Source organism: Rhipicephalus microplus, chromosome 8 (genome assembly GCF_043290135.1).
Source record: "Rhipicephalus microplus isolate Deutch F79 chromosome 8, USDA_Rmic, whole genome shotgun sequence".
NCBI classification, from domain to species: domain Eukaryota; kingdom Metazoa; phylum Arthropoda; class Arachnida; order Ixodida; family Ixodidae; genus Rhipicephalus; species Rhipicephalus microplus.
This window is the reverse complement of record NC_134707.1, coordinates 62,556,851-62,584,459: the sequence shown is the minus strand read 5'-3', so window position 1 is coordinate 62,584,459 and position 27,609 is coordinate 62,556,851. Positions and strand designations below refer to the sequence as shown.

Below are 27,609 nucleotides of genomic sequence, written 5' to 3'. Positions count from 1 at the left end.
GACTCCCAGCAGGGGGAACCACTATTTCGCTCCTTCTTGCTTCACCTACAAAGGGCACTCTAAAGAGCGTTTTCTTCTTGTTTGCCAATCCCTTCGCACTTGCAGTTCCGCCTCCACGAGTGCCTGCTGCAAGGAAACGATACGAGAGCAGCGACCTACTTGTCAATGAACCGGCACACTTTAGACTTTTTATCGTGCTCCCACGGCAGAATCCGATATAAGTCGCTGACGTAGAGTCGTCGCGAGACGGCAATAAGACGTCCCGAGTCTTGGCAGGTCTTCGGGCATACTTTCGAGACGGCCTGCAGGGTGTGCAAGGGTTACGTTCGTGCCAATCTGCGGGACATGCGCGCGATACGCACATCGATTCTTTGAGTGCGTGATTGCAGCCCTCGTGCGGACACGAAGACCTGGAGAAGCGTGACAATGTTGCCGTTCGCAACCAACAAAATGACGTGTCTCGTATCCACGGTGTGTCTTTTAGCAGCCGTCCAGCTGACGTATGTAAGTGCGTGCTTCGTTATCCGTACCTTAATGCTGATGACTTGTCTGCTGTCCAGGCTGGGACGAATCTCACGTTATATGAACTAAAACTCATTTGCACCCCAAAATCACACCTAAATACATTGCGTCATAAAGCCCGAGCAAGATACATAAAAGCGGCAAATATCCAGAGAATCTGTAGTAAGCACCAAATACTGGTACATATTAGAGTCAATGTTATAGACTATCTAATTAGGCGTTTCGCAAGCCAATTTACAATTTTCCAATATAAACTGTTCGCCCAGCCTCGTTGCTTCTAAAGTGGCCTGATTGGTCCTGCCTATTTAAGCAATTAAGCGGAACACCAAACAAGCTGTGTGGCTTCGTGCGATAGCCGGAAACGTGCAGTCGTGAGTGTGACTGCATATTTTTAAACTCTGACTACAGACAGTTGGTGCATCCTGTAAAGACGCAACACTATACCCATATAGGACGCTAAAAAGCGGAACAAAGAATTTATTCGCATATCTACCACAACGGATGTTACCAACTGACAGCACCAGCACATCTCTAATCTCCGCGCTGGCGGATACGTACGCCCGTCTGCGCATCCTTTCGATACATTATTATGACAGAGTAGTGCTAAGGAACGAATACGCAAGGATTGAGAGGAAGACAGGGCATGTACACTCAGTAATTATTGAGTCGCCGATATTCTAATGAGAGAAAGAGGTATCTGTAGCTCCACTTTTATAGAATATAGATAGAATATAGTATTAGCAATAAGACGCATTAGTTTTATCTTATGTCGGCACGACATTAAGTTATAGCCACAGAGATATCTCCTCTGTTGTGTTCGATTACATAAATGAACAAAAAATTTGACGCTCCAGTCGACTTTCATTGCGTTATACTTTTAGTCCCAAAGTATTCACTATTTGTGTTATATATCCCATCTGCTCTGGCCGCTTGCTTGATAAGCATTTTCATTTATTCACCTACGTTTTCACTGTTTCTCAGATCGGTACGTCTTGACCTTGAAAAGATACTAAACAGGAAAACGATTGTTCTCGTACTGTTTATTACTCTCTAGCAATACCCGAATGACACGAGAAGACGCTTGGTGAAAGAGAAAATTCCCAACAAGCAAGTGTGGGTGGCAACGCCACTTTGCAATTCCCGCACCAATTGCCGTGCCTTCGTAGATGTCGTCTGGTAAGGCCTATGTCGTCCCTAATTGGTAAAAACATGGTACGTACGCTGTCCTTTGATGGGGCCGGAGGCTTATCATATTAAAATTCAACGAGTTTTGTGAAGCCAATATCCCCCAAATACGAATAATACACTTTGAAATCCCGTAACGTCACGCTAGGAGTTTTCGGCTCTAGATTTTCGAATGGAACTTTGACCTGGAATTGCCCCTCCATTTGTAGAATTGTGATGGTTATATTAAAGACATCGTTGCATTAAAAGCAAAATTTATCGGTCTAAGAGGATTCGTAGTTTCATTTTAGCGTGCCTTTAAACATATTACACCACTCGGTAACTGTTATACGATGGCATTTTGCGCAAAACAAAAACAAAACGGACAAGAAGCAACAGAGCACAGACAAGCCATCCACAATGGCATAGCTACTCGTCCAACACTTGGTTCTTCTCAGTACTTGGCCAGTTCCCCTTTATGCACGTGCACCATCAAGAAGAAGGGCATCATCACCATCGTCATCATTACGATCATCAGTCACAAATAACTTGCCCACTTATCGGTTATTCTGCATCGCATCTTTAGTCGTCGGCAAGCGTAACTGGAATGCTCCGCAGCATGTCCAGAAAAGACTTGATTGACGCCAGCGCCGCTTAGCTTTGGATTTTGTTGCCGAGATGCTATAGCAATGCATGCCGACGTACTGTCCAAGCATGCCAATGTATTATCTCGGCAGCAGCGGCCAGCGCTTCGCGACGGGTTTCAGTGAAACCATTGCCCACGCCGCGGAGCGTTCGATTTCAGCCTGCTGACGACTTTACACTTCGTTCATGCATTCTCTATCCGCAGGCTGCGTCTTGTCCGGAACCTTCGAGTGTCGACGTGGTCGACGTCGGCAGCGACTTTGTCACGTTCAGATGGAATGCGACGGAGTGAGTATACCTGCATACTGGCACGCTCGTGCCTGCAGGGGCGAAAGCTTTTTTCATTTAAAGCTAGTATTGCCGTTGGTGCTTCGCCATAAGCGTTGGGCCCGTAGCCAAAAAGCGTATCCTAGCCCCGCCACCCTCCCCCAAGTTCGTAATAAAGGGTTGTTTCAGCCTGAATAAATAATTCAACAAGGTCTTCAACAAGTACCCCCCACCCCCCAAAAAAAGAAATTCTGGCCCCACGCTTGATAAGCGTACGCACTGATTTATACTGGAGTAGGCCAAGTTTAACAGCAGTGCCCCCCCCCTTCAATGGTCAATCTTGAAAGAAAGCGAGCTTCATCATTGGATGCAACAGAGAGAGAGAGAGAGAAACGAGAAAAAAGGAAGGCAGGGAGGTTAACCAGATGCTAGTATCCGGTATGCTACCCTACACTGGGGTTGGGGAATAGGGGGTTGAATGAGAAAGGGAGAGTTAAAAATAAATAAGAGAAAAACACCGACACACACGCACACACAAAATCAGTCCACTCAGAGGCGTTCCGACAGGCCAGTAGTTCGTAAGAAGCCCAGTAGCGCTTGCACGACTTTCTTCTGTGACGATCAGTCATGACGATGGCGCAGTATACTTTCTTCTGACAGCGGCCGGTCATCTAACCTGTTAAGTTTATTAGAAAGGTGTTGTCTTTGCAGGTTGTATTTGGGGCAGTCACACAGGATATGTCGAATTGTTTCTTCATCTCCGCAGTGTGCACAGTCGGTGGTGTCAGCCATACCTATGCGGAACGCGTACGCACGGGTAAACGCGACTCCCAACCATAGTCTGCACAGAGCAGTAGCGTCGCCTCGTCGAATTTTGTTGGAAGCTGCATGCTTAACGTTGGATCAAGGGATCATAATCTTGCATGCGTAAAGAGAGGCTCATTCCAAAGAGCCATGGAGCGTTGGCGAGCAAGAATGCGGAGCCTCCTAGCAGCGTCCGTCCTTGAGAGAGGTATTGACTGGTCGTTGTCTTCTGTATGGGCTGAACGGGCAGCTTGATCAGCTCGTTCGTTACCGATAATTCCACAGTGGCTTGGCAACCACTGAAATATAACGTGGTGCCCTTTCTCTGTTATATGGTATAGCATTTCTGCTGTTTCAAATACCAACTGCTCGTGTGGACCATGGCGTAGATTTGACAGAAGTGACTGCAGTGCCGCCTTGCAGTCGCAGAAAATCGTCCCCCGTTGCGTGCTTTGGTCCTTAATGAAACGCAGCGCAGCGCGAAGCGCTGCAAGCTCTGCTGCCGTTGTTGTGGTTGCATGAGCTATCCTGAATTTGATGGCTGTGGCGTGCGTTGGAATAACGACCGCCGCTGTTGAGCTGTTTGGCAGGACGGAGCCGTCGGTGTAGACGTGGGTGCAGTCTTGGTACTTCTCGTACAGCAGAAGTAAGGCGAGCTGCTTGAGGGCTGGTATTGAGAAATCTCGTTTTTTCTGGATGCCTGGTATTGTCACGTTGATGACTGGCTGTTTGAGGCACCGTCGAGGAATTGAAGGTCTCGCCGCGGGCGTAAAACCAGTTGGTAGGGAGTCACCATGTGTAGTTATTGTTCGACAAAAGGAAGTATGAGGTCTATCTACTGGTAGAAAGGCTAGGTGGTGATGAGGAGTCCGGCCCACATGCCTTATGTGCGTCCTCAAAGCTTCAATTTCAATATGGGTCTGCACGAGGTGGTCTTTGGCTATAGCTATAGTCGCCATTGTTGAGGCACCCTGAGGAAGACCTAGACATATTCGAAGCGCCTGTGCCTGAACGCTTTGTATCATGCGTCGACTTGTTTTGCTGGCGTTTGATAATGCAGGCAGACTGTATCGTAAAAAGCCAAGGAAAAGCACCCTGTAAAGTCTTAACATAGCATTAGGCTGCATTCCCCATGTCTTTCCAGCGAGAAACTTGAAAAGATGGCATATGCCTGTCAATCGCTTTTTCAAATACGACACATGGGGGCTCCATGATATGTCTCTGTCGACTATGACACCCAGAAATTTGTGAGATCGACGATATGGTATATTTTGACCGTTAATTGACACTCTGTAATTCGACATGGGTTTGCGCGTAAATGCCAGAAGAGCGCACTTTCCGGAGGAAATTTCCAGGCCTCGATTGCGTAGATACAAAGTAGTTGCAGTAGCAGCTCTCTGTATTCTCGCTCGTAACTGCAGGCGAGTTACCGCAGATGTCCAGATGCAGATGTCATCAGCGTATATTGATAGATAAATATTGTTTGGTAGGTGCGTATTGAGAGCGATTAGTGTTATATTGAATAGCACGGGGCTCAGTACACCACGCTGAGGGACGCCACGACAATTGAAATGTGTAGACGTGTTCCCGGTCTCTGTACTCACAAAATAGGATCGCATTTGGAGATAACTGCGTATCCACTTAAACATTCGGCCACCCACTCCAATCTCTTCTAGTGCAGCAAGGACAGCTTCATGTGTAACGTTATCAAAGGCTCCTTTGACGTCAAGTAACAGAGAGGTGCAAAGACGCTTATGGCCTTTCTCGTGTTCAACGTACGTGATTAGCTCGATGACGCTATCGATCGGTGATCGACTACGTCGAAAGCCAGCCATGGAATTTGGGTAGATCTCATGATACTCCAAGTACCACTCGAGCCTGCCGAGAATCATTTTCTCCATCACTTTACCCACGCAACTAGCCAATGCGATCGGGCGATAGGAGGAGAGTACCAATGGTGATTTGCCAGGTTTTAGTAATGGTACTAGACGACTAGTTTTCCAACTTAAGGGGACAGTGCCCTCTAGCCAACAATCATTATATAGCTGAAGTAGAGCTATTCTCGCGCGCTCACCCAGATGGCATAGGGCTCTGTAGGAGATTCCATCAGGTCCTGGTGCGTAGGTCCGTTTGCCTGAAGCGAGTGCTGCTTTGAGCTCCTGAATGGTGAACGGGAAGTCCATACAGGAGTCACGTGGTGGTGGACAAGTGCTCGAAAGTGGTGAGCTGCTGATGGCTGGAGTTTGCCCTGATAATCCGGCACAGAGCTCTTCAGCAACGTCCACATCTGGTCGATTTTGGTGAAGGGCTAAGGCCTTGAATGGTGACTTCTGAATGGGTGATGACCGCAAACCTCTAACCGTCCTCCATATCTGCGATAAAGGCTTACGAGGGTCGAGTGACTCGCGGAAAGTAATCCAGTGTTGGAATTCTAGCTTGTCCAACCGACGTTTGATCTTCTTCTGCATACGTCTAGCAGTCCGTAAATTTTCTATGTCCTTCGTGCACCGGTACCTTCTTTCAGCTCGTCGTCACAAGGCTCGAAGCTGCTCCAGCTCTATGTCGATGTCCGTGATTCTTACAGGGCATGGGATCGTACACACAGTCTCTTTTACAGTGCTCTTGACGGCCTCTTGTAAATCGGATATGTGTTCTTGGCGTTGGTCTTCCATACGGGACTGAAATTTTTTCCAGTCCACTCTTTTAACCATGTCGCGCACTTTAGGAGGCGACAATCCTCTGATCTTGACGTATGTTGGAATGTGATCACTCCCGTGCGTTTCTATATCCGTGAACCATTCAGTATGTTTCACTGGGCTTCGCGAAACAAAAGCCAAGTCGAGACAGCTACTGTATGTGGAGCCACGTATAAATGTAGGACTGCCATCGTTCAGTAACCAAAGTTGGTTGTCGGAGGCAAGACACCAAGCTTCTGCCCTTCATGATGGTATTCCGACTTCCCCATAATGTATGATGAGCGTTGAAATTCCCAATGATAACACACGGGTCAGGAGTTAACGCTATGATGTCTCGTAGTCTTTTTTGATCGAAACGGCTTGATGGTGATAGGTATGCGCCAACCACAGTGATGTTGAGTCTCCTCTTTTTCACTCTTAAGCATACGTATTGGTTTCCGTCATGAGGTGGTACAGGTTTAAGGATGTAAGTGAGGTCTCGGCGAATGTACACCAGAACCTTGCTGCTTTCAGTAACAGTAGACGACCTAAAAGGTTCGTATCCCAAGAGTCGTATTGCACTCGATAAGTTCGGTTCACAAATGACGATTACGGGAAACATATTGACGTACACAAATCGACGAAAGTCACCAATGCGCGATCTCAGTCCCCTGGCATTCCACTGCAGTATTGCTGCTTTACGAACCTCATCCGTGAAAGACAGTGGTGGGTTAGCCATGGTCTATTCTAGGGCTGCTAGTACTAGACTAAGCGCATCCAGTACTTGAAGGGCACTTTTGGCTGACGGTGTATTCATGTCGCTTAACAACATGCGAATGGTGTCCACTAATAATCTTAGCATCACCATCACGCGATGATCTGGCTTCCCGGCCGTTGCAGAATTTTGTGCTTGTTCTTGAGGCGGCTTCTGTTGAGGCTCAACAGGTCGTGTAGGCGGCTTCTGTTGAGGCTCAACAGATCGTCTAGGCTGAAGGGGTGGCCATTCCTTTGGAGAGAGTGCAAAAACTGAAAAGTGATTACGAGCTCCTAACTTACAGCCACCATCGATCAGATGTACTCGGCCGCCGTTATCGTCCAAAAGTTGAATGCAGTACCGTACCCCACGCTTGAACCAATGCAGAGAGAGGCTACGCCTGAGCGAACGTATGGGGCAGGCATAGGGGCCCCATTAGATTATCGTTGAGAAGGGGGGGGGGGGAGGGGGCTCTGCAACTGAAACAAGTCGTGCCTAACCAAGATTCGTAGTTAGTTCGCTATAACCGATCACTCACCTTCTCAGTGATCATTGTACATCGTTGCGACGCACCCAATTTCGAATTGGTTCCCACGTGCATCGACAACGCGCAGGCACCTTCCGAGCCCCCTGCACTGCGCGTGTGGCTTTCCGGGTGTCTACGCGAACGTCTGTTCGGCGGACGCCAATTCTTCGGACTGCAGCGAAGGCGTCACGGGTCTCACCACCACTCAGCTGAACCTGAGGCCCGGCTACACCCACACGGTCTGCGTGCAGACTCAGTGCTCGCCGGCCAACTTTTCATCGCCGGTTTGCAGGACTGTTCGCACCTTGGCTTCAGGTAGTGTGTATATGTAATCTGCTCGTGAAGTATCATTTTTCGATGAGCGTTTCTCCGTGTAGGCACTCTTTAGAGAAGTTGTGTTGCCCGGAATTATGGGCGGTAGCAACGCAAAAACTCACGCGACGAAGACAAGGGACACAAACAAGCGCTGACTCTTGAAATATACGTATTATCTGTACACATAAGATAAACATACAGAACATGCGCAGAGGGACCACTGAGGGGCCGTGTCAACGTCTCTGCGCATGTTCTGTATGTTTATCTTATGTGCTCAGATAATTTGTATATTTCAATGAATCTTCACTCGAGAGTCGGCGCTTGTTTGTGTCCCTTCTCTTCGTAGCGTGAGTTTTTGCGTTGCTACCGCCCGTATTGTGTCACCAACTAGCCCTAATATCAGTTTTGCCCGGAATAATAAATGACAGTATTTTGACTAGAGAACATCTAGGCTACGGCTGCATTCACCGAAGTGCCATAGAGGCTCTGAAAGATTGCACGACTCTCCAAAGAGAGTGTAATGATCTCCAAAGAGCGTACGTATCTCTTGTAAGAGAATTGTGTGAGTGGCAAGCCAACCCTCAAAAAGGAGCCAAAGAAATATTGTCTTTTTCGGAGTTCACTTGATTGTCGCCTACCGCGTAATTTGTCAAAAAAAGCGCCCTCCTCGTGGACTAATGTGTAGTCTGTCACTCGTATTAATTGCATTGCCCATAGTGTCAGAGTCATGAGGCATTAGTCCGTTCAATCGCCTATTTATTGGTCGATTTATTGATTCGTTCACTTTCGTTCTTTTCAGAACCTGCGAAAAAAGTCCCCCACCTAGAAGTTTCATCGGGTGGTACCAAGAAATTGGAAGCCTTTTGGACGAACATTCACGACGCTGGTGACAGTGACGACGGCGTTGTGAAGCACTACGAGGTGTCGTGGTGGAAGCGCGGACCTCGCCAGGACAGCGCGCCCGCCGAGGGCAAGACTACCGCACTCACCAACGGATCCTCTATAACAGTGGACCAGCTGAAGCCCCACACCACTTACGCCGTCCAGGTTGTCGCGGTCTGGCAAAGCGGCAACACCACGGTGCGACGCCCGTCGAAGATCGCTACAACTACGACCTATCCAGAAGGCCTCGTACGCGTGTCTGACGTCACCCTCTCGACCACCAATCGAAAGCCTTCTCTGTGCGACGTGTCCGCCAAATGGACTGTGACGGCCCCAGACCCGGAGGCAGTCGAACACCACAAATACCGAGTCACTCTATGCGTGGGTTCTCAAGCACTCGCTGACGAAGGCTGCCTCAACACGACGGTCCAGGGTGGTCGCACAAGAGTGACCTTCCCTGGAGTGCGAAATTTCGCCACTCTTTTTGCCTCTGTGCGACCGGTTTTTAAAATTCCGGGTAATGAATTCGAAGGTGAAGCCAGTGTGACACTAGGTACGAGTTGGACACCTGAGCTTCCGAGAGTCGAAGATCTGGTCGTCAGCGAGGTGACTGGCAAATCGGCTCACGTTTCCTGGTCGAAGCTGGCAGAGCTCGACGGCGTCGCCGGTGCTCACTACCGCGTTAGGCTGAGCGCGAACGAAAATCAAAGGCCTGCAGAGGACGCTGGGACAAACGTCGTCGAAGAACAGCTGCTGGATGCCGGTGAGGGTGTCCTGGAACAGTACGTGGTGCGAGAAGTCCCTGCGAGTAATGGCGGCTTGGACCTTGTAGACTTGAAGCCGTGGACAAATTACGCGGTCACCGTCACGCCAGGAGTCACAGCGATCGGAGTCGCTGCAGTGGGTGAGAGCGCTAACACAGCCTTCGAAACACCAGCCGAACGTAAGTTCTTCACGAGTTTTCGAACGTATACTCTGGTAAGAGTGCGGCCTATCGGAACACTCGCGAGTGCTCCAAAACTTTTCGATGTGTTCGAGTGTGACCAATCGCAAGGCATATATATTTTCGAGTATATTTTTGATACCTCTGAGGGTGTCTTGAGTATTTCACAGCATTATTTGCGATACCAATTCGAAACTACTCAATCTCACTGCGTCAGTTCAGTTTAACTAGCATGCCTTACCGCAACTTAATAACGCATGGCTGAATCCTTACTTTATTTTCGGTGTGTGCCCCTGAATCGCGGCGGCTGCTTCATTTCCTCCCTGTGTTCCTGATCTCGCTTTCACATAAAATTGTGCTTGATCCCGCTTTCATATAAAACATTCTTGTACAATAGTTGTCAACCTTTGAATGATTGGCGCGCTGTATTAACCGTGTTTACACCAACGCGACCTTGAGTAATAATTACCCATTAGATTTTTTTATAGCAGCTGCTCGTGGGTCCGGAATGTGTCCGCGTGACTTCGTTTAATTTAAATCGAAGCGTTTCATAGGTGACGGACTCCGGCGGCAGCCTACTCATAAAACCTGGCGCCAGTGGACGGAAACGCGATCTTCGGAAATTCGCCTGTCGCGTGCGTATTTGCATGCGCCATTTCGAAGTAATTGATGCTTTCGATAGTGGTTCTTGTCGGTAATCAGCTCTTTCTGATATGACAATCTGTTCTTTTATCGAGGTCACGACTCGTTTCACGTTGCCACATTTCATTGTTGCCTGGACATGAACGCAGTATACCGTTGTAGTTGCCTGCAGAAAATGAGTTTATATTGCTCTGATAAGCACATGGGCGAAGTGAAAGTGAAGGGCTCCAGCAATTTTAAGACGGGAGCGCAAGAAAAGACTAACACACGAGAAAAGACTGTTCCAGTGCGTTCCTGTCTTTTTAGACACCCGCCTGAAACTTGCTGGAACCCTTCAGTTTCAGATCGCGCACCAACTGGCTCGGCGAAGATCCCACTCACGGCGTGGAGAAAGGAAACAATTGGCAATGAGAAAAAAAAAAGAGAGGAAGGAAGAACTGAGAGGCAGAAAGAAAGAAAAAGGGAATCATATGAAGAGAAAGAAAGAAAGAGAAAAAAATGAAGAAAGATAGAGAAAGAAACAAAAAGAAAAAAGTTACAGCACGTCAGCTGCACAGGCGCAAAGCTTCACTTGCCCCCATTTTCTGGACAGGGAAATGGCTCGTGAATTTTCACAATGCACATTCCGAAATCAAAATTACAAAATACTTTTTGTTTACACTTCAGCCCCGAGCAAACCCCGGAGCGTGTCCGTTGTGGAACGCGAAGGCGCTCGCTACCTGACCTGGCTCCCTCCGGAATCGTGGAACGGACCCCGGACCGGCTACGAAGTCAGTGTCGCCTGCGTCGAGGATAACGTCAGGACCAGCAGACCCAGCGTAGTGCTGAGCCCCGAGGCGACGGAACTCGTGGCTCCCAGCGTCAGCCCGACCAAGTCTTGCACTTTGGGCGTCCGTGCTTTCAACGTCTACCGCGGGGAGTCCCTAGACGGAGACGTTGTATGGGTCCGCCTCACACCTACCAGGAGTGAGGACGTGGCGGTGGCTCAGCTGTATTCGAATGAAGCGTGAGCCCGTGGCAATGTCCGTTAGTGCGCCCAGCCATCTTGAACGACCGAAGTGGCTGGACGAATGTAAGGTTCAATAAAACTGACGGGTAAACGACTTAAAGGATCATAACGTTGTGATGGTTGCGTCTCGTCACACTTAGAAAAAGAATGTGCACCACCGGGGGCAACTGTACGCACTGTGGTGTGAAGTGTGAGGCAGCGAGAAAGAGGGTAGCGTTCCCTACTTCTTTCTCCACTTCTTACCCACACTCCCCTTTCCCACCCCTTTTACACTGTAATATGCTATGCACACTTCAACTTCTTACCTCCTCCTTCCCCTCCTACTCGCCCTCTATTCTCTTCCCTACCCCTAGCTACACTGTGCTGCTTACACTCTTTCCACCACGCACACTACGTCATGAATACACTTTTTCGTCGTCTGCTAGCAGCATTTTTGTCGGAGGTATGTCCAGCATTTTAATGTCCATCTCGATTAAATATTGGTGCATAAATTCAAAAATGAGTAGAAAAACAGTTTAGTTTTGAGCAGTTTATTCAAGAAATCTTTTAGAAAGGAAGTAACTTAAAATGCAGGATATGTCACTGTCACGTGGAAATACTTCTCCCAAAGGTACACCACCGTGCCTCTACCGCGTGGCGTTCCGACTGGCTGCGGCATAGCGGCGAGCTTTAGCGGGCGGAAAAAAACTTGGTCGCGAAAAGCGATCGAGCTTGCCGCCTTGTTTTCCTCCCGCTTTCACCGCCTGGAGAGGAGGTTTTCCCCGCGTTTCGCGTCGCCGCTCTGGCCGCGCCGCCTTTGGTGTGAACGAGCCTTTGTCCATGTCACAGTCCGCGCTTCAAGTTCCTATAAAATGTATTTTCACAAACTAACTCGTCTTTCAGCTAGACTTCAGTTGCACTATGCTGCACATGGCTAGGTATGCTCTCTCTTCTTTCTCTGTTGTCGTGTTTCTTTTTTTTTTAATTTCTTCGTCTGACTGTTTCTCGCTCTGTCTCTTTCTTCTCTTTCCGTACCTCTGTCCGCAACTATTCTCTCGCCCATCAGAGTTTTTGCATTCCTAGCCGGACAAACTAGCGCACGTGTTAAAGCAGTGACGCAGAAGATGAAGTGGTAGAAGATGAAGATGACAATGAAGAGAGTGCGCGTGCCAATTCATAATGACGATAGTCTTGAGTTGGCACCACGAGACAGTGTGGGTTGAAGTTGCTTCGGGTAAATGGGACGGCATGTCGCTGACCTGCAGCTCAGGAAAATGAACTTTCATGAAAGAGCAAAATCCTGCGCTCATTTCCCAATTGGTAGGATGTTCTTCCATCTCACTGTATTTGACGTGGGAGTCAGCGCAGCCACAAGCGGCAGGTCGGTGCAATATTATTCGATGCGCTCTCTGAAGGGCCACACGCAAAAAAAAAAAAAAAAACAGAGAGTAATCGCATGCATGTTAACAGGAAACTGTAGCCTAGATTTTACTTTTATTCCCTTTTCGATGTCTCTAAACGCAGAAACGTCCTCATTATTCGCACCCACCTGTGCTATTGTCACGTAAAAAAATAGAAATATGGCGCTTGTGTTGCGGAAATGTTTAGGCCGGCCACTTCCTGTTTCTTCATAAAAGTGCCGACTATATTACATATTTATTCAGTGGGGAATCTTCCCGATTCGCCGCAAGGCGTTCTACTTAAGCGCGTAAAGCGACTAACGTTTTCGTTACATGAATTAGAACTTCAACATCGCAACGATATTAAACCCTCCGCCTTTCCCGTGTCATAATCTTTTTCTCTTGTTCCTTATATTGGCTTGCTTTTCCGAAATAAAACTTCAGTTGATCAGCGCCTGTTCATGCTTACTTATTTTATGCTCCCCTCTGTTATTGCGTGGTTGTAACGTAAATCTGAACATTGCACAATATAGAGTATACCTAACCCCTAAACCCTGGTGGTGTTGCTATGGTCGTTAGAATATATTCTGTGGACTATGGTCCCTTGAGTGTATTCTAGGGACCATAGTGTTGCGGTTAGGGTGCTCAACTTCTGACCTTTAGGAGGAAACCAAACGTCGGCCGCTGCGTAGCTCCATTATACCGTCTTGGTACTCAGCACTTCCACCCAAATGTCACGGGGTGAGAGTATAGACAAAACGTAGAAAGAAATACATTTACAGATTGTACACGGAGTGCACAGAGTCCTTCAGCCAAGATGGCAGGGTGGCAACGACAACACCACCTCTTTTCTAATCGTCATTTTCGTCGCCTTGATGGACCATTCCTTGATTTTCGTCATGGTTTATATCGATACGATACATCTACTTCCGCAAGTCATTTATATGGTCTGATTTTCTATCAAATCGAATCGAATATCAGGCTAGAAACACATGCGGCGATTGCGTTTTTGGTTACGTTCGTTTCTAGCTCGTACAAATTATGCTTTCCACGAAGTTCGCGGAAAAGGGCACGTCGAACGAGTCGTCAAAAATAGTTCCTTCCGCTAAGTAATCGTATGCATCCGTACACTGCAAAATGAAGTTAAGTGAAGACAGATTTCTTGCACAAGAGGTTCGATTCGCAAGAACATTAATGCATATTTTTTAACTAGCCAGTCGAGACAAGTAGCAAAAATTAAGGTCCTTAGATTTTTTATAAAGTCCAGGGACTTTAGTATAAAGTATAAAGTCCAGGGACTTTAGGAACGACAATCTGCGTGCACATATGTGAACGAAGAGTCTCAAAGGGCCCATCACACGCGCTCTGTGTGTTACAAGTCAGCAGTAATTGTATTAGATAAGTGTTTCTCTTTTTTTTAATCACTATCTTATTGAAAAACATCATGACACATGTGCCACATACTATGTAATCTCACATGAACACATATATGTGTTCATACGAGAATAATTACTGGGTGGTATTGCTTCCGGAGAGGGTATCAGTATCACCTCCGAAGAGAAGGAAGAACGATCGACACATCGTATGTTTTTCTGAGCTCACACGTCCCCTCTATCGAACCTCAATGAGGAGGCCCACCACATGGCACGAGGCCTCACGTTCCACGCCCCGCTTAGAAGGGTCCTCTTCAGTCTCAAGGGGATGGAAATCCAGTAGAGTACTGAAGACAGAGTGACAGAATGACGAAATACTGAGAGATTACAAAAGTTTATCAAAATTCAGGCGTATTCGTCCCTCTCTCCAAAAAAAAAAAAAAACAAACTCAAACTTCACAGAGCCCAAGCGGTAGCTAGATAAGAGACAGTTATGAGCCCAGGCCTTCCCGAACTCAAAAGCATATAGCGTGCATCTCAAAAGCATATATATATATATGCACTCGTGTCACGCGGGCGTTTGGAAGGCCATTGAACCGATGTCTACTGAATCAACTATCAAGCACGAGCAGCCACACGGGTACTTTCAAAGGCCATTGACTCAATAGCCTATCGAAGTACCTATGGAGCACCCCACAGCTGCGTTAAAACTTCAGACACAGCGTGAACGTGTTAACGTTTACGAGCGGTAAAACGTGGCCACAGTTTTACTGCTGAGCATCGGTGGCGACGACTGTTTCTTTTTATAGATCGTGTGCTCAGATTTGGGTGTACGTTAAAGAACCCCCGGTGGCCAAAATTTTTGCAGTCCTCCACTACGGCGTCTCTCATAATCATATGGTGGTTTTGGGACGTTAAGCACCACATATCAATCATGAATCGTTTGATAGATCACAGAATCTACGGACAGGACAGGATGAGAGCATCGACTTCCACCGGTTGAATGCCTGCTCTTGTATTCGTAATTATCTATAAACAATTTATTGAAACGTTTTCACACCACCAACAAAAAACAGACGCATGTGTATATTGAAGTGTGCTTATATTCTTTCACTTACGGCACGAAAACGAAACCACACAATATTTGCGAGAAACACCTGAACCACTTAACGGCCGTAGAAGACTGCCGTGTAGCAGCGTGACAGCTCTATTGAGTCGATGGAGCTTCGGCGTTTCGATGGCCGTCGACTTGATGGCCTTCTTTGAAATGTTCCCGTGTGACACAGGTATAAGAGGAGGGTGGGGGGGGAGTAAAGCCTGTCCCGTACATTGACATAAGAGGGAGGGGGGACACTGCGCGATGAACCGTCACCCCCCCCCCCCATGGAAAGGGGACCAGGCGCATGCCTATATGCTAGAAGGACCCGATTATATCCAGACATATGTCACTGCAATTATGCGGCTGAACTCCCGCATCTCGTAGGCGCATTCTTCGGTATTGTGCGATTGAAGACGAAGAAAATGCAGTCTCCCTAGATGAAGCTGTGGCGCGGTGGTCGGCCGCTTTGTGCAGCTCCAACCTGCAGGATCAACTGGGGGCCATCCAGCAACCCGGCATTAGACAGAAATGCACTTTCCAATGTTATGTTGTCTTGGCCTTGTCACTGCACGTCACGTTGGTTGGTTTAAGTCCTGGCGCAACCCACCGAGGGGTATCAGCCAGAAAACGCACGGTAGGTACTTAAAGATAAAAGGATTTTACCAGCCAAATATGTGATGATGATGACTTCACATGAATGGCACTCACCAAGAAAAGGGGTGGGACAAGAACCGGGTGGCAGGATGCTTAATGTTGATGATGATGTTCCTTGGATAATTGGCAACTACCCACTCAGTGGGTAGGTGCCGATTCCCCAGGCTGGGGGATCGGCCATGACTCCGGCGGATCATGCATACTGAATTTATGATTAATATTTAGTAAGAGATTAATGGAATAGAATAATGTGTTAGTTGTTCATGCATGCACGGAAACGTGCTCTTTCTCCCGTATGCTTTTCCGACTTTCATTAAACAGTTCGTAGCTCGGATATTCCCTTCCTTCTATTCTGCTTCCTCCCTGTTCAGGAAACGTATTTGCGCCACAGTCAAGTGCACTTCAGCAATGGGGTGAGGAGACAAGGTGTGCGATCCTCTTCGGAAAAGGTCTAGGCCCAGGCAAATATTTTTGTGAAGTTCTTAATAAAGCTATTACCGAGAGAACATCACCCACTTAACGCGTTGCCTCGCCATCGTGGTCTAGCTGCTAAAGAACTCGGCTGCTGACTCGCAGGTCGTGGGATCGAATCCCGGCTGCGGCGGCTGCATTTTCGATGGAGGCGAAAATGTTGCTGGCCCGTGTGCTCAGATTTGGCTCCACGTTAAAGAACCCCAGGTGGTCTAAATTACAGGAGCCCTCCACTACATCGCCTCTAATACTCATATGTTGGTTTTGGTGCGTTATACCCGACATATCAATAAATCAGTCACTAAAGGCGTTCCAACCACGTGCGTAGCCACTCGTATATTGTGGATGAGTGGCGATGCTGTTAATGGCAGCTGATTTTTATCCTAAGCTACGCAACATATCAGCTTACTGGACCTCGTTGCACTTGTTTAACGTAAATTATTGCTCTAAAAAGAAATTCACACGCCGCACAAAAAGCTGAGAAGTGCGCCAAATTGCGTTTTCTCTTTAAAATACGTGGTGCGTAATTAACATCCTTTTAAAGAGTTTTTTTTATGTCATCAGTTCAACCATTAATTCAGCCCACTTGACGTGAGTCGTCTCCATAACTCTGCGTAAAAATTGTTAAATTTAGCAGTGAACTTGTACTTGTTTCTATAACCAGTGCACCGGTGTTCGTTTGCTTCGTCGTTATGCGCCACAGTATATAACGAAATAATGAATGTATTATTCAGTAATATAGCTTTAAAACTACCGACAAGGTAGTGTCACACCTGATCATTTTGGAAAATTGTGCTCCACAAGTTTTGATGGCAGTGTTGTCCCTATATCTTTTTTCAAAAGTCCCGCGCGAGCCATTCATTTGCCGTTTTCGCTCTTCGCGCCCTCTAGCAGCTAAAAAGCGCGCTCCGGCCCCCCATCGGCTGCTAGACGAGGAGCTAGGCCAACCAGGCTACAACCCGCGAGCGCGCATTTGGGCGGTCCGCGAGGGCAGCATGTCGGGTTACATCAATTTCGGCTGTCCCAACGGCGTCAACGGTGGTGCCGACCTGCCGGACGCCTTCCACCGGGCACCGCCCGAACCAAAGAGCCGGGCCAACGTAGTCCTGGGTGCCCAGTGGGGCGACGAAGGCAAGGGGAAGATCGTCGATCTCCTAGCCAGCGAGGCTCAGATCGTGTGCCGGTGTCAGGTAAGAAAAGCCCGAGTTCGCGCGCATGCTGTAGCACAACTACAACAGTCAGTCCTTCCTTTTGTTCGCAAAGCTGTCTTCTTTTCTTTCGTATATACATTCTTTTCGATACACGTGCGTCAAGCGACTTATGTTGTGGCGAGTTCCCTTTTCGTGGCAACCATGCCGGCGCTAACTGTGCGCTCGGCAAAGCAGGTGGAAAAATACCGAAGCGTCCTGCCTCAACGGCTCGCCGCGTAGTACGGCTTCCATTGTCTCGCAGTGCGTTGTTTCGGACGGCATTGTAGTTTCTTCTTTGGTGTGCAGGTTTCAGTTTGTGCTGAACCGGGGCGTACTTGCATTACGTGAGGCAAGCGCGCGAACACGACACACTACACGGGTGGCAAGTAACGGTTTCCGCCGTTTCGCGCCTGTTTGAACGCGTAGATCCGAATCGTGGAACGCATTTCAGCCGCGACAAGCTCGATAGTCTCTAAAAACGAAAATTTGGGCACGTAGGTGCGAACTCGGGCTTGCGGTTGTGCCGTGAAAGCTCGCCTCGTGTGGAGAAAGTCGTGCATCGATATCGCTTGCCTGGACTCGTTCGTTGTAACTTATTGCTCTTATTTTGGTGGCTCGTTCTGGCCGATTTTCGATTATTTGAGGCCAGAGTTTGACATGTTCACGTGAGCGATGTTCGTATTCGTGGTTGATGTACGGGATCGCGCTTACCGAAGTCTCTTTTGCGTGACCTTGATTCGGGCCGGCGTGCTGCCTCGCGGGAACAACCGTTATCACAGGTTTCGCGCATGCTAATGGCCCCGCCTTCTCTCCTAAGTGTATTGAGAAGAGATAAAAAAAGGGGGGGGGGGTTAAAGTATGTCATACCGGGTGCAGATAGTTTGTGAAAGTAGAACGCGGGGGCATCTTGTTGTTGCCTTAATGATATAGGCTCGATAGGACAGTAGCTTTTCAGTGAAAGATTAGCTGTATCAGCTTGTGACGCCGGAAAACATGCTGTCGATAAGCAAAAAGTTGGCGCGCTTTTTCGGCTGTTCGCACGGTCTGTACAGCGCAAGAGTGGCTGCTGGGGAAACAGTATTTTAGACTCATGTGAAAGGGGCATTCGAAACACCTAAGTTGTCATTCTGTCACTGGCAGATAGGTTCCAATTTAAATGGGGCCAGTGGCCGTGCATTATGCTGGCATTCGAACAAACGGTGTGGCATTGGCAGTAGGTCGCACATCCGTGGCTCCAGGCTGTGTAAGTGCTGTCGATAATCTAGAGCAGGGCTGCAGTGCTTCAAAGGTATCTGGAAACAGCGGGAGCTCGCAAAGTGACCAGAAATTGCCCTTCGCTCTCGACTAAGAATCCTCTGGCATGAAGAGCTGCAGCCGTAGATTGCATTGACAAGTTAGCAGTGTGGCACAGCGCGTTAAAGAAACCCAGGTGGTCGAAATTTCCGGAGCTCTTCTGTGACACACCTTGTGATCATATTGTGCGTTCAAGGTGTTATACCGCATCAGGCGTGTAGTCAGAAATCTTTTCTTGGGGGGAGGGGGGGTACACCGTCTTGATTTCTGGGAGGGCACCCTCATGAAGTGGTCATTTTTTGCTCTCAAATGCCATGCCGGAAAAAAAAATTGGGGTAGAGGAAGGGGGTCACGGTCCTGGTGTGCCACCCCATGGCTACGCCCCTGTACCCGATATATACTCGCAGTTGCTCGCATATTCACACCTTTATCCGCATGTAGCCATTGCTAATAATCTCCAACTGGTATGTAGCGCTTTTAAGGTGTCCAGAAATGGTGCTAGCTGACGAGGTTATCAGAAAATGCTTTTCGTTGCGATCCACTGAGACTCCTCTGCAATGAAGAGCTGCCTGATAAAACTTCTCTTACCGCTCTATAATGAGAATCTGCCCAATAAGCAATTGCATCTACATTGTGAGGGAACAACTCCCTCCTCGACATGATTAAGTCCCGGCTAGAACATGCAGCAGACAACATCAATGTATCGTTACCAATGCGCTGATGATTTGCTGTGATTGGGCGTTACCATTCTACAGGGTTGATCCCCTGTAGATGTCATGTCATGTCCCCAAAAGATGTCATGATACAAAGCTGATCAGCTTGTTTTCTGTTCCATATCTGCCAATAACGCTCCCCAGTTGTTCGAAATCATGTGTGCCATGGCCATTTGCTTATAACGAGGGAGGCAGGGTGCATTGAAGGCTGCAAAAACACGTGATGCTTTAGTATGCTAAACAGTTTGCTAATATGAAAAAGAAAGCTGAAACTTTTGTAATAACTCGTGAGTGACTCTTTTTGTATGCAGTGACCTAAGAGAGCTTCCGCCCAATTGTTCTGGCACAGATTATTCGAAGCCAGCTCAAGCGAGCAAATTAATTAGCCCATAATTATATTTTTTTTAATTAAAATGGAATTTGCCGCCTCTATTTCTTTAATTTGAAGAAGGGGGCTGGCACTTTTTGGCTGTTTCACAGAATTTTTCAAGTTTCTTCTACATCATTTGCCGTTGTGTTTGTGCTCATCGTTTTGATGTTGCAGCTTTGTGGTTTCCATTTGCCACTTGATTGACAGGTGTAATGGCAGTGGCACGGTGATTTTGCACAAGTTAGACTATTTTGGGAGGGCTAATAGCAAATTTAGGATAAAATTACCGTGGAATAGTTGCCTTATAGTGGCCGAAGTTGGCAGGGCTCTGCTGTTAAACTCATATTGCTGGGCCTCAGGCTGCCTGTCTGCTGCGTAGCAGTAACTGCTTGCCTACTAAACTGTAATATAATTGTTGGGGTTTTGCATTCGATAACAATGATTTAATATTGAGGGACACCATATCGGAGAGGCCCTGAAATTTCTGTCATCTAGTGCTCTCTAGCAATGTTTCTAGTGCTCTCTAGCAAGACACTAAAGAGCGAAAAGATTTTTCGTGTGTTTGTAAAGTACAATTTTGTAATTCCGAAAATGCCACTCTTACCACTACCTGATGCCTTGAAAGCGAGAAAACTAGGAAAAATGAAATGTGGAGGAAAACGCCACCTTGGTGTTCCCACGTCGCATCTTTCGAAAGCGTTTGCTGGGTCCTATTTAGCTTCTAATCGATAAGAATGAAATAAATTGTTATTCAGGGGTGTGAGGAACCTAGCATACGAAGTTTTAGAACATTTCATTGAACCGATGTCGCTAAAATAGGAAAAACACTTCTTGAACTTTTTGACATCAGGGGTGTAGATTTCGGTGGGAATATTAAAAATGTAACTGACTTTGATTTTTTCTGTAATAATGAACTTACAATAGTGAAACATAGGGCATTATTGTTCACAGAGTACAGTCTGTCAATCTCAATCAAGTCGTTTTTTTTTATCTTTAGGGTCCCTTTAAGCTGTTTCAAGTGGGAAATAAAGGCTGTTTGGAGGTTGCTGTAACTGTATTGCTAGATAGTGTTGGGTTCGTAACCTCTGAAGAGTTTTCCAAATTTTTGACTGCCTCGAGGTTGCTGGAACTATCTTTCTGGATATAGTTCATGGCCCCTGAAGACTTTTTGACTGCCGTAGTGGCTAGTTATCCTACATGATAGACACTGATTACATGATTGGAGAACAAATTATTATTTGTGAAGATTTAAATACTATTATAAGACCATTGACAGAATGTCATCTGGCCACTTATGCATTGGGCACATCATGTCATAGTATAAATGTTATCACTTGATCACTTATAGCTGGACCTTTTGGAATCTGTCAAAGTGAGATTGTTAACAATGAGCTCTCGTTGCTAGCAGCTTGAAGAGCCTGTTTGTCATACTTCAGACTTGATGAAATTAAGATAGGTAATAAAGATAACACAAGCAGTATGGAAGCGATCCGCCTGCTCTCAAGTCCTTGTCATGAAACACATTTCCTTTTCCTATGGCATCTGTTATCAGTGAAACACGGCCACTAGGTCAAAGAATAACAGCCTAATGAGTGCAGTAGGGGGCACTGACTTGTGCGCTAATGAGAGAGTTCTGCGTACTACACTAGCTTTATTGCACGTTATCGGTTGGACATGTTAAATAACGCGATTCACATGCATCTCGTAAATTTCTTTCTTTTTCCTTCAATAGTCTGTTGTCAGTTTAATTGAGTCTCTGACGTGTCTGTACATTCTCTAGGACAGTCTGAAAAGCTGTTTACGTGACGTAGCATCTATAGCTGCTATTGCCTAGTTCGTCGTCCGGCTTCTGAAATGCTTGTAACAGTCGTCAAGCATGTTTCATTCTACTCTGTTATAACCAGTATATAAGATATATTATAAAACTAATAGCTGGGCAAGTTGTTATGAATTCATGTTGAAGATTTTTCGTAGTGTGCACAAAAAAAAAAATTCTCGTGCCTTCTCTCTGCGTGTCCCTGTCTTTTCTGCGCTCTAAGAAAAATCTCTAACATGAATATATGCTGTGCTGTTTTGGCGCTTCAGATTTAAGTGCAAGAAACTTGTGGCGGAAGCTGAAGTGTCTTTACAAATTTACATTTTTTATGTATGTGCTGTAAAAAGTCCTTATGTATGTGCTGGAAAAGTCTGGTAAAGAAAGTGATTATTGCTATTGGTTCTACTAAGTTACGCTTTTTCAGATTATTTTCTTTGTTTCTTTGCCTTTTTGAAAACTTTACTGCTGTTCGTGATATAAAAAGGCGTAAAAGTCATTTCAGTTCTCTCTCTCTCTTTTTTTTTTTTTTTTGTGAAGTACTGTTTCAAGATGAGTGTGTTGGAAGCCGATTACGCTACTACTGAAAAAGTCAGCTGTACAATTGATATTTCCGGTGGCCACATCGTTTTCATACTGACCATAAATGGACAGCCCTTAGGCAGTGAAACCCAGGAGTGATTTCACTAAAGGAAACCCCACGCGACCACTTCGTGCAAGCTTTTAAAGCCATTAAATTTCACTTTTTGAAACATAGCCTTTGCGATGTAGGAAAGAGGTCTCCCCACTCATAATTTCCATCCAATGGTAAAGTTGCCATAGCAGCAGCTCGTTCGCAGTAGCGTTTTCGGCTTGTTGGTATGAAAGTGTGACATTTGCAGCTCCTAGGAAGATAGGGGGCAAGAAAAGATGTGGATGACCCTTTCTGCCTGTGTCCGTCACAGTTCTCTTTTTTCCTGTCTTTCCATGCAATCTAAGCCTCATGACAGCGGTAGCAGCGAGATAACTGCAACAAGCCACAAAAAATGTTGCACAAGCTAAGCAGGAACGGCTGTCATCGTTAGCAGTAGTTCTGAACACTGAAGCTGGTTTTATAAAGACCTTATGACAAGCACTATGCTGCAACTGTGAAGCTGTCGGAACATCATAGTCTTTGAAGGCGTCTGCAAGGTCCTAGTTGTTGCTAATGAATTCAGCAGTGATTTAGTTGCTGCTAGTGAGACCTATAAATAATTTTTGACCTTGATTTTCTCCCCCTTCTCATTTTCTCTCTTTCTGCGTTCTCATTGAACCTGGGATAGTAAAATTAACAGAGTAACATTGATTAATATAAACTGTTCCACTGTTTCTCTCTAGAGTTCCTTCAAGGTTTTTCTCAAATGTGACAGACTGCGCGGCAAGTAAGGTCTTAAACATTTGAATGCACGGGGGGAGAAAGAACGGGTGCGAAAAACAGAAAACAGGAGAAAGGATGCAGCCAGCCTGCGCTCAATATACACGCGCACGCACAGCAGGCAGCTTTGCTCCTCTGGCGATGTTTACCAACAAAAATCGTAGGGGTGAGGTCTTATCTCCGCATCCGGTGCATTCACACGTGCAGATAACGTAGCGACTGCGAGCAGCTGCCCACATTCAGAGCCTTGCTCGCTGGCGAAAGGAACCTACTTTTGCTGATGCAGTTCGGGGGTCTTTCCCATTGGCGCAAGCAGTAACAAAAAAAGCAGCGGGCTCCTCAGATCTCCCACTTGGAATCTTTCCAGGGCATCTGGAAATGTTCTGCCTGGCATTCGTTTTCTGTTCGAACGAAGCCACTGTGTTCGGCTCTGTGTACGCCCCGAGCTTTTGCGTTGTTCAGCTTGGTCATTGGGGTGTGCGGTTAGGCAATCGGTTTGGTTGCTCAACTTCACCGGCTCCACTCCCGTTCATCTGGAATACTTTTATTCTACTTTAGATACATCAATTGTTGCATCTGTTGTGTGCGAGTAGCTGTTTCTAACTTCTATAATTTATTTCAGAAATAAAGCGATGTATTTCTAGTGCACGGTTTCGTTTATTATGCCACTGAAACCGTTTATCAGTGACAGTACCCAGCTGTAAGAATCTAGAACACAGCGCTTTCATAGAGTGTTTATTGAGCTCTCCCGAAAAAACCACAGCTCCACGAATGCATCTCTCTTAGACACAAATGCTGCTTATTCTCCTGCTCCTCCCTCTCTTTATTTTTAATCTGCGTGTGAGACAAAGGTATTAGAGCGCCATACAGCACCAGAACAAACTTGTTTATGTTTTCCTTTTACCCACGAACTGCAACTATTAGAATAACCTGGAGGTATTGCAAATATTAAATGCAGATTTTATTGAACGTATATCTGTTTATTGTTATCAACAGTGGCACCTTAATTAACCCTTCGCTCTTTAGAGTTGGTGTTCATGTTTTAGAATAGTTCAAAAAGTTTTAATGTTGTCTTTAATCTTGTAAGAGTATTATGTAATATTTATGCATGCACATTGTGTTCTCTATAATTACTTTATTTCTGAAGGTATTGTTATTCATTTTTTTAGGGTCTTTTAAAAACTTATTTCGTTATAGTTTTTCCATATAGCTTTTTTTACGTTGTTTTTTCTGAGTTTACTCATTAATGTATGCATTTATGTACTGCCCTCCTGCATGTACCTAATTGAGGTCTGCAGTATTGTATAAACAAAATAAATAAATAAATAAATACAAAACAAGAACCAGTACTAAACTACCAACTCAGGTTTATTCTGTAAAGCTACCTTTTTTGTCTCGTTTCACTTGTCACCAAAGACAACACACCATTTGCATAGCAAGCGAGATTATTGGCCTGAAGCACATTTATGACGAAAATGCTGGTCTACCCTGCAAGCAGGCCGTCATTGCTCGCCAAAACAACGGAGCCGTGTTTTTCCTGGATGGCTATTTTGTCAAATTTCTTGCTTCCTACAGTCTTTCTAAGAAATTATGAGCTTTAATTGCACTGATGACCCCTTATACGCCGTAATTTTCGAGTGTCGTTGGGCATCACTTTTAATTGTGTCATCGTTATGAGTTCCTAGGTTTCTTTTGCAGGGATTAAGCCATGTTTTGTGCAGCTGACACACAAGTTCTAGCCTTTCAAAGAATCCTAGGTCTTACACACATTTCGTCGAATTTCTCGCTTCCTACAGTGGCCTCTGACATGAAAAGTATTCTAATTGATCCATGAGGTGAGTTACTACCAAGCTGTATAGCCTTGTTCAGAATATTTATGTTTAAAAATTGTGCACTCAACTTGCAAAGGATAATTCTTCTTCAAACCTGGCTTTCCGATGTGTTAGCACAACACATTCGCATTCTTCTTTTTTTTTTCCCCAAGACCTCAATTTGTTTCATGCCAAAAACATGTGCTCCAAACACACATTCAACAAGGAGGGAAACAGAGCTTTTACATATCTTCCCGGTAGTGTCTGTGCGGGTTGTAAACTCGCAGATAAGGTGACGAAAGGTTCTAGCGATGGTCAGGCAGATGATTAAAATTAGCCTTCCTCTTTGTTTCACTTCCACTTGGCACCGCAGCAACAGTTTTGAATGATGAGGCGATCACCTGACGAGCAAGCATTGTCTGTTCCTTTGAGTCATTGCTGTCTTTCTCATCTTTATTTTCCATTTAGTGAAGCTCTTTTGACAGGTGGTTGCCTCCTACAGCCTTGCAGTAGCTTTGTAGATGTCACTGGTATTCTAGCTGAGGTTCACTGAAATAAAGGTTGTAAACAGGTACTATGTATTCAATAAGGCAGTAACATAGCTAGGCAGAGCAAATTCACTCGGCATGTTTCTATGACTACGCTGCAATGAAGATCAACAGTGCAGACATTCAGTCTATTGCAGGAGCCACAGAGACATAAAAGTAGGCGGTAGTGTGTAATATTTAAATACAAAGAAAACCAACCTGAAGCTCTTCTTCTTGATGAGTGATTTATGTCCTTGATTTTGACATTGTGACAGTGTGTATGGGGAAGTTATTCTTTGCTTTGGCTTACTCACTTTTAACTGTGCTTATTTACTATACCGTGCACTGTTGCTTCACACTGTTATTATTGTTTACATTTATTATACGCGAATTTATTTTGTCGATTACTTCTTGTTACACAGTGCTGCTTGGGCTTTCAACCGCAGCATGTTGTAAATACTGTGCGTAAATTTACAGCTATGTAAACAGCCGACACCAGTTGCTGCAATGGTGTCCCCCCCCTCCCCCTCTTTTTTTTGACAGCTCTTGGCATGCCTCATGAAAACCAACACCTGCAAAGATCAGTTCATTGCCCTTTAGGTTTTTAGGCTAGGAGCTTAAAAAAATGAAAAAAGAAACTCTCCCATCCTATTACGTTCCAGCCTGCTGGATCTGAGATAACTCGGATCATGTCAAGCGCTTGGGCGGCGCACGATGGCTCGCCTAATAAACTCATAAAGTCTTCCGAAAAGTGTTGTGTGTCCTGCCTGACTTGGGAACTATGACGTACGATCTTTCTCCATGTAGAACCCCTGTTTGAGCTAGTTGACAGCGAATCATGCATGAAAAAGTTTGTGGTGAAACAGACAACAAAGGAACCAATCCTTTTCTTCGGGTATAGATTGTGCTGCGAATTCCTTCGAGTCACTCACCCTGTCAACTGTTGTTTGCGCTCTTCGTGCTCACACCGCTCACTCTACGCATTTCTTCAAGGTGTGCGATCTCTTCGTCTCCGCACGTGTGAATGGCAGGGAAGAGCAAAGTTAATGGGGCTTCTTTGCAAATTTCAGCTTTGACCAGATTGGTTATGAGTAGTGTTACCACCGAAGCACTCCGCACAAATTTTCACAGCTTATAGTAGCAATGCACTTATCTGGTTGCCAGGCTCTAAAAATCGCTTGAGCAGACCACGAATGTGCTTACTAGTTGGTGGGGCTCTCACTTGCAGCATGTTGCACCACAGGCTACCACGGCCCCTGTTTTATCTCTGAGCTTATCCCAAGGAGCCAAACATGTAAAGCTTGTAACGACCAACTGCATTTTATTTTTCTTCGATTTTTGCGCAAGAACATTTCCTGTAGCCTTTCATGACTCCTCTGCTGTCTCTTCAAGACAGATTCTTCATGCAGGCCTCTTTACTGTAACGGCCATAACAATAAAGGCAACACAATAACCTCTAACTGGTTAAACCGGTCCTCAGTGATTGAAAGATGTGTTATCATTGAGAGCGTTCCATAAGAGTTATTGTGTGCCAACTTTTAACGGGAGACATATGCACATTTGCTTTTTATGAATCATAGAGGAACAAGCAAATGTGTAATAGGTGCCATGAGCCGCTAGCATTACGATCAAATTCAATTACACGTCCATATATCAAAACGCATAGACATGTATGCGATGCAGACACTTTCACATGCTGTACAAGTTACGTGGGTCATTTCTCCGTACGTTTATTTTCGAAGATGAGGCCCTCATATCTATGACAGGCACTGTTTATTTAGGATAACCATAATTTTTGAATAAGCTTGAAGTACTGCAGCACACACTCCATTTACTAGACTAGCAAAATATTGTTGCCCTGTGCCACTGACCTGTCTTACTGCTGCTGCTTAAGGCTGCTGCTGTAGAAGTCGACTTAAAGCATATGCTGCTGCCATATTGGGCTCAAGAACAATGGTGAGGCAGTAATACAATGTGCAGTAATTGTGAATTGATATGCGAAAATTTAGGGCCTAGTAATGCTCTGCTTTCGTTTTCAGTGTCTAAAATGCATGCCATATCGGCATAACCGACTCAAATACTCACATCAGAGCCTACAGTACCTTTAGCGCCCAGAGTGCCATACCAGGACAGGGGTTATCCTGAACAGTACAGTACTCGCAGTCTGCGAGTACGGTACTGTTCAGGATAACCCGTGTCCTGGTATGGCACTCTGGGCGCTAAAGGTACTGTAGGCTCTGATGTGAGTATTTGAGTCGGTTATGCCGATATGGCATGCATTTTAGACACTGAAAACGAAAGCAGTGCAATACTAGGCCCTAAATTTTTGTGTATCAATTCACAATTACTGCACATTGTATTACTGCCTCGCCATT

General features: G+C 46.0%; 2 protein-coding genes across 2 annotated transcripts in view; both read left to right on the top strand.

Annotated features, from left to right (window-relative positions):
* Nucleotides 1-293: 293 nt before the first annotated feature.
* Nucleotides 294-11,242, top strand: LOC119164530 (uncharacterized). The gene is made up of 5 exons (XM_075871999.1): nt 294-504; nt 2,537-2,619; nt 7,446-7,672; nt 8,472-9,497; nt 10,806-11,242. Exons 1-5 carry the CDS (start codon nt 427-429, stop codon nt 11,147-11,149), a joined length of 1,758 nt encoding a protein of 585 aa, XP_075728114.1. The 5' UTR covers nt 294-426; the 3' UTR covers nt 11,150-11,242.
* A 5,801-nt stretch (nt 11,243-17,043) lies between these two features.
* Adss (adenylosuccinate synthetase) overlaps nt 17,044-27,609 on the top strand; it is a 46,222-nt gene continuing 35,656 nt past the window's right edge. Inside the window, exon 1 of the mRNA XM_075871998.1 lies at nt 17,044-17,314. Coding sequence (XP_075728113.1) covers nt 17,120-17,314 — 195 coding nt within the window. The 5' untranslated portion in view covers nt 17,044-17,119. The remainder of the gene's footprint in view (nt 17,315-27,609) is intronic.

Bases quoted from the DNA above. Each gene is read 5' to 3' on its own strand.
- LOC119164530 (XM_075871999.1), top strand. From the start codon at position 427: ATGTTGCCGTTCGCAACCAACAAAATGACGTGTCTCGTATCCACGGTG. The intron at 505-2,536 runs GTAAGTGCGTGC...CTCTATCCGCAG, and splicing joins CAGCCGTCCAGCTGACGTAT to GCTGCGTCTTGTCCGGAACC. The intron at 7,673-8,471 runs GTAGTGTGTATA...CGTTCTTTTCAG, and splicing joins TGTTCGCACCTTGGCTTCAG to AACCTGCGAAAAAAGTCCCC.